Consider the following 15,028-nt stretch of genomic DNA (forward strand, 5'->3'; position numbering starts at 1 on the left):
CTGATCCGCCTGGCGCTGCGCCTTCTGCTGTCCTCTGGGCCGCAGTGCAGCTGGCTCGCGGGGTCTGTGGTTTGGGGTCCCCGCGGTGCCCAGGCTCCCCAGGCTGTAGAGAGCTGCACCACAAGGGTGATTTCTTTACTATAGAAGTCTGTGAGCGAGATGGTCCAAGTACAGCAATTGATGTGTTCCAGCAGGAGAAAGGGGGAATTGGAAAATTTCTTCTCAGGCCAGAAAAGGACAACAGAAACTGAATATTAAATTTTGAACTTGTCTCTTTCCTGCAGATTTCAGTGTGCCCCTTTCCTGTTCTCCCCACAGCACCCATGCACCCGGGGCACACTAGGGCAAGAGTGTATACACGGAAAAACAAAAAGAAAAGCACATTTAAAATTTCAAAACCGTAGATACAGTTCAACAGTCATTAAAAATTAAAAATTTTAAAACTTTTAAAAAGCAGTTCAACCAATTCATTTCTAAGTCGTGAACTGCAAAGAATGCCTCTTTAGTCCATCTATGTTCTAAAAATATCCTCCTGAAATTCCCCAATATTCTAAGGGACTAGAAGACCTTGAATTCCCAAACGGCAGGGTTCTAAGATAACAGAATAAGTCACATACTTTATCTGGTGTTTTACATGCAGAGTTAACTGTTTAATATGCTTTAAAATAATTTTAGTTTAAAAGACATGGCAGCCCTGTGCTTTAGTTTACATATTTTGCCTGTTTCTGACAAGCATGTTCCCAGTTCTCAACAAACATTTCATTCTTAGCCAACACACACATATGTTAATAATCAACTTTTCTTTTCCTTTCTCTGTAAAGGATGGTACAACAGCTTTATTGAAAGCAGCCAACAAAGGATATAATGATGTTATAAAGGAGCTGCTGAAATTCTCACCCACCCTCGGTATTTTGAAGGTAAGACCTGCAGAGAAATTTTACCAAATTGTAAAAGAGAGAGGTTAGAAATTTGATAAGTCTGCAATGGGGACTGCAGTAGAATCCAGGTACCATTTCCTTGGTTAGTTGTATTCTTGCGAGACCATACCTCAGTTCAGTTCAGTCACTCAGTCGTGTCCGACTCTTTGCGACCCCATGAGCTGCAGCACGCCAGGCCTCCCTGTCCATCACCAACTCCTGGAGTCCACCCAAACCCATGTCCATCGAGTCAGTGAAGCCGTCCAACCATCTCATCCTCTGTCATCCCCTTCTCCTCCTGCCCTCAATCTTTCCCAGCATCAGGGTCTTTTCAGCTCTTCTCATCAGGTGGCCAAAGTATTGGAGTTTCTGGTTTAACATCAGTCCTTCCAATGAACACCCAGGACTGATCTCCTTTAGGATGGACTGACTGGATCTCCTTGAAGTCCAAGGGACTCTCAAGTCTTCTTCAACACCACAGTTCAGAAGCATCAATTCTTCAGCACTCAGCCTTCTTTATAGTCCAACTCTCATATCCATCCATGACCACTGGAAAAACCATAGCCTTGACTAGACGGAAGTTTGTTGACAAAGTAATATCTCTGCTTTTTAATCTGCTGTCTAGGTTGGTCATAACTTTCCTTCCAAGGAGCAAGTGTCTTTTAATTTCATGGCTGCAATCACCATCTGCAGTGATTTTGGAGCCCAGAAAAATAAAGTCAGCCACTGTGTCTACTGTTTCCCCATCTATTTGCCATGAAGTGATGGGACCAGATGCCATGATCTTGGTTTTCTGAATGTTGAGCTTTAAGCCAACTTTTTTACTCTCCTCTTTCACTTTCATCAAGAGGCTTTTTAGTTCATCTTCACTTTCTGCCATCAGGGTGGTGTCATCTGCATATCTGAGGTTATTGGTATTTCTCCTGGCAATCTGGATTCCAGCTTGTGCTTCCTCCAGCCCAGAGTTTCTCATGATGTACTCTGCATGTAAGTTAAATAAGCAGGGTGACAATATACAGCCTTGACATACTCCTTTTCCTATTTGGAACCAGTCTGTTGTTCCATGTCCAGTTCTAACTGTTGCTTCCTGACCTGCATACAGGTTTCTCAAGAGGCAGGTCAGGTGGTCTGGTATTCCCATCTCTTTCAGAATTTTCCACAGTTTATTGTGAGCCACACAGTCAAAGGCTTTGGCATAGTCAATAAAGCAGAAATAGATGTTTTTCTGGAACGCTCTTGCTTTTTTGATGATCCAGCAGATGTTGGCAGTTTGATCTCTGGTTCCTCTGCCTTTTCTAAAGCCAGCTTGAACATCTGGATGTTCACGGTTCATGTATTGCTGAAGCCTGGCTTGGAGAAGTTTGAGCATCCCTTTATTAGCGTGTGAGATGAGTGCAGTTGTGCGGTAGTTTGAGCATTCTTTGGCATTGCCTTTCTTTGGGGTTGGAATGAAAACTGACCTTTTCCAGTCCTGTGGCCACCGCAGAACATACCTACAATTTCTTAATTTTGGAGATTGCTGGGCACTGGTAGAAATGGAAAGGTAATAAAAAGGGTGAACCAGAGTCTATAGGTACCTAGTTTTCTAGGGGGGAGAAAAATCAGACAACAGTAATGAAATGTTAAATCAGAGCGTCAACCATATTAATATTAATATATCATTAGAAGATTGGTGAAGTCCTCCACAAATCATGACATGATTTGTGTCCCAGAAAACATGAAGGACAGATACATTTTTTCTCTTCATTTCCTGGATCAAAGAACCACACTGTTAGCCTAGGTCGAATGAAATAAGCTTCAAGCATCTGCACACCTCAGAGACCGTGTCATCCTGAAGGGCTGGGTCTTCCGGAAAACAGAGCCCTCAAAATCCTTTATTAAGTTGTAATCATTTTGAGTTAAAATATTTCTAAACTGGAGGATCTACCAGACATTGGCAGCCTTTTTCAATAAAGGACCAGGTGGCAAATATGTTAGGCTTGGTTGGCTGAACAGTCTGTGTTGGAATGGCTTCACTCAGCGGTGAACAGAGCAAGCAACCATAGAAAATGCAATAACAGCAAAAAGTGTTGCTGCATCTTATCAGACTTCACTGATGGATATTATATTTCTTTTTAAAAATTATTTATTTAGGTTATTTATTTCTGGCTGTGCTGGGTCTTTGTTGCTGTGTGTGTGGTGTTTCTCTAGTTCTGGTTCACATGCTTCTCTTGCTGGGGAGCACGGGCTGTAGGCACCTGGGCTCAATAATCGTGGCTCCCAGGCTCTAGAGCCCAGACTCAGCAGGTGTGGTGCATAAGCTTAGTCGCTCTGCAGCAGGTGGAATCTTCCCAGACCAGGGATCGAACCTATGTCCCCTGCATTGGCCGGCGGATTCTTAACCACTAGACCACCAGGGAAGTCCTAAATTTCTGAGCTTCCATATTTTCACATGTCACAAAAAGGTCTTCTTTTTAAAATTTTTTAAATTCTGGGCTAATCAAGAGGTAAAAAAACAGGTGGGTGTGGGGGGTGGGGCGCCGGTGAAAGAGACTAGATTTGGCCTGAGTGCTGTAGTTTGCTGATTCCTGGTGTACACGCTCCTGTTTTGTTAGAAAGATGACACCAGAACCTGTTGTAAATGTAGGACTGTCGTTTAGCACTTTGAGGATTTATTGATGTATCTGAAGTACTTGCCCTTAGATGACCCCAGAGGCTTTTTGGATGCCTTCTGTCTGACCTTTATATGTTCAGGCTCCACGGCTGATGTCAGCTGATACAGAGCTCCTGTTTTCAGTTCTGGCCTCTCTCACCCCAAGGAGCTAATTCTGATCTCCCATGAGCTTGGAAGTCAAAAAACTATACTTTGTAAAAACTGTTTAGAAAGTAAGAATAAATAGTCTGTGAAAGTGAATTCTCTGTGTATAAAAGAAACAAGCTGCAGAAATGGTCTTTGCGATATCTAGTCTTGTTTCAGACAGCTCTTTCTTAGCTTGATTCTTAGCCATGTTGCGCATAGGCAACGTTGATAGATTGGTTAAGATTTAAGTGAATGTCATGTTATCAGATTAACGTATCACCATGCATGGTAAACATGGTACACAGACATGGAAAACTGCTGCCTTGCCGGAATTTTTCTCTGGGTATGCTATTCATTTAACTTGTCTACAAAATCAGAAAGTTTTATGTGTACATATACAGTAATCAAGTATAATATTAATATTTTATTAATATTATAACGTGTTTTCTTCCATCTTCAATATTAAAGTGGCTACACAAAAATTCACCAATTTTAGCAAGTTTTTTTTTTAAATGATACAACATTGATACAACAGCTGTCAGAATGTAATCTAACAAAACTGCTTCAAATGAAGTTAAAGGCAACTGAGCGCTACTAGAACCATCTTGCAGAAAAAAGCCAAAGGAATGTTTTGACCAATCCAATATCTATATACAGTGATTATATTGAAAACTAAGCTTGCATTTAGGTGCTATTCACAGACATATGTACCTTCTAGAACAAATATTTTATAATTGGCCATTGTTCTGCTATCAGGTTTGTTATATTCTCTTCTCTCCTCCCAGAATCCAGCTACATGCTGCGCAGAGCTGCTTCCTTATGTCAATAAATGTTTGCAGTAAATGTCATAAAATGTCAGCAACCTATTCACTAGGTCCTCCCTGTACCCAGAGATGCTTCAGCTCAGAGCTGAGGGCAGGGAGTGGTCCTCAACCCCACCTGCTCTTACTCTTAAGCCCTGTGGTTCCATCATTGTCCTGCCCCGCTGTGCATGTGGAGTGAGAGCAGCTGGGCTGACAGGCTGGCCCGTAGGTGAGCAAGCTATACCTCCAGCCTCGCAGAAGTGTGTTCACATGAAGCACAGACTCTTAAGAAAAAAAAAGTTTGATGGAGCGTTGTTGTTTTTCCCATAGCAAGTTCTAATGCATCTACAACGGACCAAGTGAGCGTGAAGTCATGGACACACTGGGCAGATCCCTTATTGTACTTGCAAAAGGATGTTGGCAGTATTCATACTGACCGTCTGCAGTGTCCCTGAGGACACTGTATTAGACACTGAAGTGAGTGACTTTGAAAAGGAAAGATAAAGATGAGAAAGGCTCTAGCATTACAGTATCCCCAGTCAGGCTGGTTCATGAGGAAAGCCAAGCCGAGTGCAGACAGCTGTGAGCTGTCACCTGACACACGCTGTCCTTTTCTCCTAGAATGGGACCTCGGCGCTCCACGCGGCGGTGCTCAGCGGGAATATTAAGACAGTCGCCCTGCTCCTGGAAGCAGGGGCAGACCCAGCCCTGAGAAACAAGGTACCGTCTTAGTCATCTTTTCTCTCTGTTGGGCACCTATGAAAAGAGATAAGATCACATCTGCTGAAGCCAAGACAGCATCTCTCTGGCTCCAGTCACTAACTTCATCCTTGGGCATGGTGGTTGGTTTAGTCGCTAAGTCATGTCTGACTCTTGCGACCCCATTAACTGTAGCCCGCCAGGCCCCTCTCTCTATGGGATTCTCCGGACAAGAATATTGGAGTGGGTTGCCATTTCCTCCTCCAGGGGATCTTCCCAACCCAGATCTCCTGCACTGCAGGCAAATTCTTTACCGACTGAACTACCAGGGAATTCTCTTGGGCATAGTAAGAGAATAAAATGTTCTCATTATAGGTTATGAGTGAGCAGTATATTTGAACCCAGCAGGCATGCGTGGTCAGTCACTTCTGTCGTGTCCAACTCTGTATGACCCCATGACTGTAGCCTGCCAGGCTCCTCTGTTCATGGAATTCTCCAGGCAAGAATACTAGAGTGGGCTGCCATGCCCTCCTCCAGGGGATCTTTCCAACCCAGGGATCGAACCCAGGTCTCCCTCACTGCAGGCAGATTCTTTACCATCTGAGCCACTGGGGAAGCCCTTTGAACCCAGAGGTTTAAAAGCCCTATATCATCAGTGATTTTTAGGTAACAGTGGGGCAGGAGGTAGGGGGCAGTGGTGGGGGGGAGTAAGGTTATAAGTGTTCTATCATCAGAAAAGTGTCCTGAAAATGTCAAAATTCTGGTAGTTTAATAACCGTCCTCTATGAGTTGGATACTCATATCTTGAGAATTGCCCGTGCTCTCGGAAAATGTTGCTTTTATATTGTTAACAGGACTTTGACCACAGCTGTAAAGCCAACCCAGATTTTTTTATTGACATACAGTTGAGCAAAATCAACCCATATTTTTATAGCCCCCAAATAATTTTAGCTTTCTATTAAGTCAAACTTGGAGGTGGGAGGATGCACAGTAACCGTGGCGGGGGGAAAAAAGGTTATCATTGTATTACCTCCTACTCAACAGCTGCCTAAGCAGTCAGATATAGAGACTGGGGGCAGAACGGTAGCCTGGAAAAGGTCTGGAGAAAACAACTACTGACTTTTGAAGGAGAAAGTAGGATGGGTGCTTATTAACAGGGGAGGATATAAAAGCAGTTTTCACTTTATACTTATATACTGCTTGAATTTAATAAGCATCTGTTGCTGTGTTGCGTGTTAGTTGCTCAGTCGTGTCCGACTCTTTGAAACCCTATGAACTGTAGCCCTCCAGGCTCCTCTGTCCATAGAATTCTCCAGGCAAGAATACTGGAGTGGGTTGCCATTTCCTCCTCTAGGGGATCTTCCCAACCCAGGGATTGAACCCAGGTCTCCCACATTACAGGCAGATTCTTTACCGTTTGAGCCACCAGGGAAGCCCATTACTGTGATGGATTTTATTAACAATAAAACCAAACCATGTAACATCCCGTGGTGTTTTTAAAAGAAACCATCTTGCAGGGCAGTTAAATAATATGCCAAGAGCCTCTTTTTTCTCATTCCACTTAGCAGGTGGAATTACTATTTCCCCTGTTCCTATCATTGAAGTGCTTGAAGACAATGTTGCTGCTTATCTCTTCCTGAAACACATGGATTTGTTTTCCATTAGCTGACCTGATTGTATCATGAACCCACAAAACCACAATTGCTCCCTTATCTTTGCATCTTGGACACAAATGTCCTAAGATGTCTTCATGGCTAAGCCATCCTGTATTGAGTTAAATCATGGGGGAAGCTTTAGTATCTTTATATAGAAACTGAAAGATGCAGATCTTCCTGTGTCTCCTGGAATCTCATCAATAATGGTTATGGGGAATTTCCAGTGACTGAAATGCTGGACTTTGGACCCTTCCTAAAGCTGTAAGCCAGGCAGCCTGGAAAAGCCAGGCTCTTTAGAGGCAGCTCCAGAAGCAAGAGTGCTGGGATTCCAGCAGCCACATAGGACTCTTGAGGATGTATTCTTGACCTTCATTCATTCATCCAACAAACTCTTAATAGTGCCTGCTAGATATGCTAGTGATAAAGAACATGCCTGCCAGTGCAGGAGACGTTAGAGAAGCGGGTTTGATCCCGAGGTCAGGAAGATCCCCTGGAGGAGGGCATGGTAACCCAGTCCAGTATTATTGCCTGGAGAATCCCAGGACAGAGCCTTCTGGGCTATAGAATGGGGTCACATAGAGTCCATCACGACTGAAGTGACTTAGCACACACAGATAGCATGCACTGCGCTGTGAACCTTATCAATGGAGAGATATTGGTGAAAGAGATTCACATAGTGTCTGACTTCATAGGGCTCACAGTTTACTGGGGAATAAGGATAATTAAGCAATTGCGAGGGGGAAAAAAAAAACAATTGCAATACAGAATGACAAGGGCTGTCAGCAGGAAGTGAAGAATGCTACCGAAGCCTTCCCACAGAGAGAGTCACTTCTCAGCTAGCACAGAAGCACCCGTTTGCTCTCTAGGCTCCAGGACTTCTGCCCTGGGGCAGACACCCAACGAGAGGGTGACCAATGGCCCCAGTAGCTCCTCCCCTTGCACCGTGGCCTTTTCCATGGGTGCAGGGATCCTGTGTTCCTGGTACCCCAGCTGGGGACCCAGCATACAGCTTCTCCCAAGAGCTGTGGGGACAGAGTGGTGTGATGCTGTGGGTCATGAATCCATATTCATGACCTGTGGTCCTGTACTGTCACGAATAAGACGGACTTTAGAGGCAGCCTGGGTGCTAACCATCCTAGCAGTTGACACCACCTCAGCAACCTGATGATTCAGTGGGGACCCACTGGGGGAGAGAAGGAATGAGACCGGGTTTTTAAAACTGTATGGATGACACACAGAACAGTGATGCAATTGGCCAAAATTTTGAGAGTATAAGGCTTATTTTAATGGTAAAGGGTATAGACATTGATGGAGATGGACATATACATTACCACTTAACACGCTTATAGACAGAGATACAGCTTCTTAGATCTGTTCCTCTTCCTGACTGTGGAGGACTCCCCTGGCTACCTGCCAGCCTGTCAATCAAGGACCAACAATTGATGCAAAACAGTTAGTTCTTCTGAGGGTTACTCAAAGACTGGATGGCGCGCAGGTCCATTCTCTGTGAGCATTTTTCTCAGGCCCAGGCGTTAAGCCCATACAAAGTCTGCTCCTGCAGGAACCAAGCTAATAGTAGAATTGACCCCACAGCGGGGCCCTGGCCTAAGGCAGCATCGCACAGCGACTCCCATCTGCCAGCCTGGCACCAGCGTTAGCAGTCCTGTGGGTGGGCAGGAGTGTAGCTGCAGGACGAGGTGCACAGCAGGACCACTGTTTCAAATTCATCATTCCCAGCAGGTGGGGTCAGGGAGCAGGATCCAGTCTAGAAAGTGGGGACTGCAGGAACTTCACCTGAGATCCAGGTTTCAGATGAAGAACTGGGGTTCCAGGTTTAACTGCAGGGGAAAGAAACTACCTCTGAGTTCTCTCCCCAGTTTGAGTAGGTTTCTGCACTTGAATTGCCTCCCCTGAGTTCCCAAGAACATCCTTTTATTCATCTGTAACAACTGTTCTCAAAGTGTGGTCCATGGACAGTTGGGGTGTCCTCCAAACCCTTTCAAAGGTTCTAATAGGTCAGAACAATATTCTTGATAATACAGAGATGGACTTTCCTGGCGGTTCAGTGTTAAGACTCCACGTTTCCACTTCAGGGGGCATGGGTTCTATCCCTGGTCAGGGAAGTTTCTAAAAATTACAATAAAATAATAAGGATACAGAGGCACTATTTGCCCTTTTCCCTGTGCTGCCATTTACTGGGCTTCCCAGGTGGCGATAGTGGTAAAAAAAAAAAAAAAAAAAAAAAAAAAAAAACCTGCCTGCCAATGCAGGTTAGACGTAAGAGACACCAGTTCCATCTCTGGGTCAGGAAGATCCCCTGAAGGAGGGCATGGCAACCCAGTCCAGTATCCTTGCCTGGAGAGTCCCATAGACAGAGGAGCCTGGAGGGCTACAGGCCATGGGGTCACACAGAGTTGGACATGACTGAAGCGACTTAGCACACACAGCCATTTGCTGTAATGGTGCAAAGACAATGGTGGAAGAAACTATTGGCACCTTAGTACACGTCAAAGCAGTGTCACAAACTGTGGCTGAAAATAATTTTACAAACCTCTGTAAGTTATTTTCCATGTTGTAAGTTATTTTATAAAAATTCCAGTTTTATTGGTATTTTCTAAATGACTAGTACAGGATGTTACAAATCAAGCATAGGTTTTAAAAAAAAATCCACTTGCGGATAGATAGACCTATGGATTTTAATGCAACAGAGTAGAAAAATTCATTGATATGGTTCCAGATTGCACACAGCAGTTAATCTTTAAGAAACAGCCACTTGTCCTGTATTGTTGAAGCATCAAAGAAAAATATCTGCTATGATCCAAAAAGGCTGTTAAAATGTTTCTTTCTTTTCCAACTACCTGTCTGTATGAAGCTAAATTTTTTCTCCGTACTTCAGCCAAAACAAAATATCATGGTAGATTGGATGCAGAAGCAGATATGAGAATTTAATTGTCTTCTTTTAAGCTACATAGTAACAAAATATGCAAAACTGTTAACAGTGCTACTCTTCTAACTTTTTTGTTTTTGAAAATTTAGTTCTTTTTCAAAAAATGTACAATTTATGTTAACCTTAATAGGCATATTATTTTCAATGAATTAATAAATATACTTAATTTTTTTCAGTTTTCACTTTTAGTAAGTTAAAAACAAAAGCTCTTTAGCGTCCTCAATAATTTTCAAAAGAGTGTACAAAAGTCCTGAGACTGAAAAGTTTGAGAACCATTGCCCTGTCATGTCTGTTTCTTGGACTAGAGACTCGCTCACAGAATAAATGCTTAAAGAATTCATCTCAGCAGCACTGTGAAAAGAGAGGATGTAGAGTGAGGCTGCATCAGGCAGGGCATGGGGGATACTGAAGCTGCTCTTTCCCATGTGTCTTATGTTCTGGCTATTTCCTGACTCTGCCTTCTCATCCAACAACGAATCTCCCACTGCAACTACTGAAGCCCGCATGCCTAGCGCCCATGCTCTGTGACAAGAGAAGCCACTGCAGTGAGAAGCCCCCCCACCACAACTAGAGAGTAGCCTGCACTTGCTGCAAGGAGAGAAAGCCCCCACGCAGCAACGAAGATGCAGTGCAGCCAAAAATAATACATGAATCTTAAAAAAATAAAATAAAATATGATATGCAAGAACTTATCAAAAAACAGAAACAGACTCACAGATATAGAAAAGAAACTTCTGGTTACCAAAGAAGGAAGTGGGGAGGAATAAATGAGAAGTTTGGGATTGATTAGCAGATACGAACTTCTAAATATAAAATAGATAAACAGTCAGATCCTACTGTATAGCATAGGGAACTATATTTAGTATCTTATAATAAACCATAATGGAAAAGAATATGAAAAAGAACACATATATATACACACACACATATCTGTATATATACCCACACATGTCTGAATCACTCTACACCTGAAACTAACACAATGTAAATCAACTCTACTCCATAAATTGTTTTAAAAAGAAAGAAAAAGTAGTAACAGTGAGGTAAGAAAGTAACTGGTGATATGTACATTTAAGTATATTTAAAAAAAAAAAAACAAACTTTAAAACCTTGATACAAAAGACTAAGTCCAGTGGGGTTTTTCATCAGTGGAGGAGCAGGTCTGGGTGAGGGGCCCCTCTTCAGAGTCCCTAAAACCACACCAACTGTGGTTGAGAATTCCCTCATGCCTCTTTTATTTTCTTTCAGGCCAATGAACTTCCAGCAGAACTAACCAAAAATGAACATATACTGCGTCTCCTCCGAAGTAAAGAAGGACACAGGAAGAGCTAACTCAGTCCCATATTTGACTGAAAGATAGAAATCTTAATCATACCGTCCAAAAATAAATTGCTTTTCAGATAGTGTTGGAAATTCCTGTAAGAAAGAAAATGCCCAGAACGCCCACCCTGGGTCCCTGACCAAGAAGAGCTGTCTGCTGTGTGTCCCGAGTGGAGAGCAGAGCCGCTCAGGGACCCTTCCAATGTAGTGGGCTTCTAGCTCTGGCCTCCAGCCCCACTCCAGGGGGCCTGGGACGTTCATCCGGGGATTGCACAGAAACTCGTTTGAAACTACATCAACTTGGGTCTTTCAGTTAAACTCTTAAGACAGAGTTAAACCCTCTTAGAAACAGAAACAGGAAGCTTTGTTCCTTTAAAAAGACTGAAAGTCTGACCTTCAATTAATTGATGCTCTTTTGCTTTTGTGTTAAATATATGTGAGCTCAAAAATATGGTTCTGTCATATTTTACATGAATGTGTATGTCATTCCAGTATAAAATGTTCTCATCCACCCAAGGCTCCTGGCCATGGTTATTATGAGTCAATAATGGGTGAAGTTATATTATTAAAAAGCCACTTCTGACCTTCCACCATGTGCTTTTCAAAGATGGACTATGGAACTATAAAAAAAGACAAATTGTTCATTTAGCCCTCATCTTATTCCTCATGTGTAAAGGTCATTTTTACCTGGAGTCAGTGTTGCTGGTATGGTAGGATCCAAGTGGCAAATTTGGAAATTCAGAAAATCACAAGCCACAAGCAATGTAGGCTTGTCTGTTTGAGCTGTCACTCTGGGTCTATTGTTGGGAATTTACTTCCTGTGCCATAACTAAGTAGACTTGACATGCTGTGGAATATTGAGTTTCCAACACCACTTTGCTTGATAGAATGACTTCGGAGTCCTTGAATATAATGTGATGTATGTAAGTACACTGTGTTACTGTTACTATTGAAGGAGTATAAGTAATAAAAGACTGTTACTAGTATTTAATAAGTGTTCATCTGTGCATGTTGTTGACCTGATTGATTCCAGGAAAGAAACCTAGGTTTTATTCCTTTGAGGGGGGTCAGAATTTATCTTCAATGCACTTTTAAAAATCAGTGGTGTCTAAACGCCTCAGACGGTGCCTAATTGCACACACAAAAATTAAATCTTTCTGTAACCCACTGTAATAAACACAGATGGCATTTAGGTTATTTAAACACATCTTTAGTTTTCTTGTTCATGTCTGCTGTGGTTTCCAGCCAATGTTCCATGTGAAAACATATTAAAATGGAGGGAAATGTTCTAAACCTAATATATATGCATATATATTTATATATTTAACCAATTTGCAGCAGTACTAAAAGCATTATCTTTAACTCAGTAATGAATTAATAACTTTGACATTAGAAGAGATTCTCTTAAAGTTTGTTATGATCAATAAAACAGTCATCAAAAAATCAGCTTATTTTAATCCATATCACAGCAAAGCCAGTAATGAGCAACCCACGGAGCCCCCAGAGATGCCTGTAACCTAACCAGTCAAGCGATGAGCCTGCAAAAAATGAGCGGGACAAAAAAATGAGAAAGCTCTGTCTGTATTACTAAAACATCCAGATATAAACGTCTTAATAATTAAAAGCAGTGCCAGTTTCTTCATTGACTTTCTTTTATTCAGCAAAGTTGTACAATTACATCTTTTTTCATGGGAATTTCATAAACCTAATGTTCATTTTGAAAAGGAAAATAATGTGGGCTGAAATGTTTTATGTTTTCCCCAGCCAAAAAAAAATTTTAAAGTTGTTCATCACTGATATAAATCAAAATAGTATAATGGGTACTGATAGCAAAGTCCCCAAAGACAAAATGGGATGAAATCACAGACAGTGTTTTTCACTAGATCTCATGGTCCTTGACCTATTTGTTAGATCCTTTTAAATGAATAATGTTCTTGATCAATACTAGGGGCATAAAAAATGAATTCAGTAGCTTTAACAGTATTTAACAGAGGCTTTCTTAACTGTGGGCTTCCCTTGTGGCTCAGCTGGTAAAGAATCTACCTGCAATGCAATGGGGACCTGGGTTCGATCCCTGGGTTGGGAAGATCCCCTTGAGAAGGGAAAGGCTACCCACTTCTGTATTCTGGCCTGGAGAATTCCATGGACTGTATAGTCCATGGGATCGCAAAGAGTCGGACACGACCGAATGACTTTCACTTTCACTTTCTTAACTGTAGGCAAGGGATCTCTAGCTTACAAAGGATCACATTTGGTCTGAATGAGATGAGATGATATTGTCCAGAGCAGGGAAGCTGACTGTATTAATCCCTTACCAAAGACTGAACAAAAGTTCAGTTCCTTAAATTGCATTTGAAAACTTTTTTTATAAAGTTAAATTGCATTTGTTTTGCACACAAGTAGATGATTCTTATTTTATGTTAGTCTAATTCACAATTCAGTGAGCTCTGCATTTTCAGATTTAGGAGCAGTGATTCCTATGTGTAAGGCATAGTTCCGGCGAGGCAGAAAAGGAAAGACGACCTCAACAGAAGTAGGTTACCTTTATTCAGGCAAGGAGGGGCGACAGTCGGCCAAACGACCAGGCTGAGCGCCGAAAGGGATCAGGGAGGCTTCATACTTATAGGGAGGTTTGTGGAAGCGATAAGGGAAATGTCAATCAGGCGGGATATTTTGAGTATTCTTTTGTTGAGATGACACTCTATAGTTGGGCAGGGGGTGATAAGTCTTCTGGGCGGGTGTAGGGGGTGGTAGGTTTCCGGACAGGGGGTGATAAGTCCCAGATAGATGCAAACGGCCTGGAGCATCAGGATGGAACTAAAGTTATGCTTTGTTTTCTCCGAAGTTAGATGATTCAGTAAGAGGCCTTTGAGACTATAGTTCTCTTTTCTAGGCCCAAAAGACTTCTTCACCATGTACATCATTTGCTTAATTGAACCCCTAAAGTTCTTCATTACATCCATTTGTTTGATGATAAATTCCATGTTATAATTCAAAATAAAGTTAACATACTACCCAATTTGCCTTTGCTGCTTTTTTCCTGTTTGTTTTTATCAAAAGTTCTTTCTGTATGATTTTTAAAATTTTACTTTTATTTATTTTTGGCCGTGCTGAGCCTCTGTTACTGTGCACGGGCTTTCTCTAGTTGTGGTGAGAGGGGCTACTCTGTAGTTGTGGTGCTTGGGCTTCTCATTGCAGTGGCTTCTCTTGTTGCTGAGCACAGCCTCTAGGCATGGCTCAGTAGTTGGGCTCCCCGGCTCCAGAGCACAGGCTTACGGGCTTAGTTGCTCCCCGGCATCTGGGATCTTCCCAGATGAGGGATCAAACCAGTGTTCCCTGCCCTGACAGGTGGACTCCGAACCACTGGACCACCAGGGAAACCGGTCTGCGATTTTTAATAGCGTGAAATTTTGGCGTGAATAATTCAGCTCTGTGGATAAATATATGGATATTTGGAATCCTGAATAGGATTTTTAAGTTTTGCATGGACTTATGATTTCATTATTTCTACTGTGGCGAACCTTTGTAGTGATCCCAACAGAATTTTTATTCAAACAAAAATTCCTGGGGTAGTCATGAAAGGTACTGAAAATGAAACTCTAAATTGTATATCATGATAATTAGCTATTTATAGACACTGTGAAAGGATTCCCCCAGCTAGGTAATTAACACATCCATCACCTCACATATTGATCTTTGTGTGTGTGTGTGTGTGTGTGTGTGTGTGTGTGTGAACATCTTAATGTCTATTTGTATTTCAATGATGCTTTTGGCTTTTCAGTCTTTTGCAGTGGCTTTTTCTTCTTCAGTAGCTGATGCTTTTTGCCCAACTTAATATTTAAGGAAACAAGTATTTTCAGTGGCAACATCTGAAATCTGGAACACGCCATGGCCATTCTGGGGTCCTC

At 42.2% G+C, this 15,028-nt stretch overlaps 1 protein-coding gene across 2 annotated transcripts in view; it reads left to right on the forward strand.

The window, feature by feature from the left end:
• Window positions 1–12,114, forward strand: part of ANKRD29 (ankyrin repeat domain 29) — a 51,715-nt gene extending 39,601 nt beyond the window's left edge. The window contains exons 8-10 of one of the 2 annotated variants that reach the window (XM_065932451.1): window positions 822–917; window positions 5,121–5,219; window positions 11,049–12,114. In XM_065932451.1, coding sequence (XP_065788523.1) covers window positions 822–917; window positions 5,121–5,219; window positions 11,049–11,132 — 279 coding nt within the window. In that variant the 3' untranslated portion in view covers window positions 11,133–12,114. The remainder of the gene's footprint in view (window positions 1–821; window positions 918–5,120; window positions 5,220–11,048) is intronic. The other variant, XM_065932452.1, reaches the window with a different exon arrangement.
• The last annotated feature ends 2,914 nt before the right edge of the window (window positions 12,115–15,028 follow it).

This window comes from Muntiacus reevesi, chromosome 4 (assembly GCF_963930625.1).
Source record: "Muntiacus reevesi chromosome 4, mMunRee1.1, whole genome shotgun sequence".
NCBI lineage: Eukaryota > Metazoa > Chordata > Mammalia > Artiodactyla > Cervidae > Muntiacus > Muntiacus reevesi.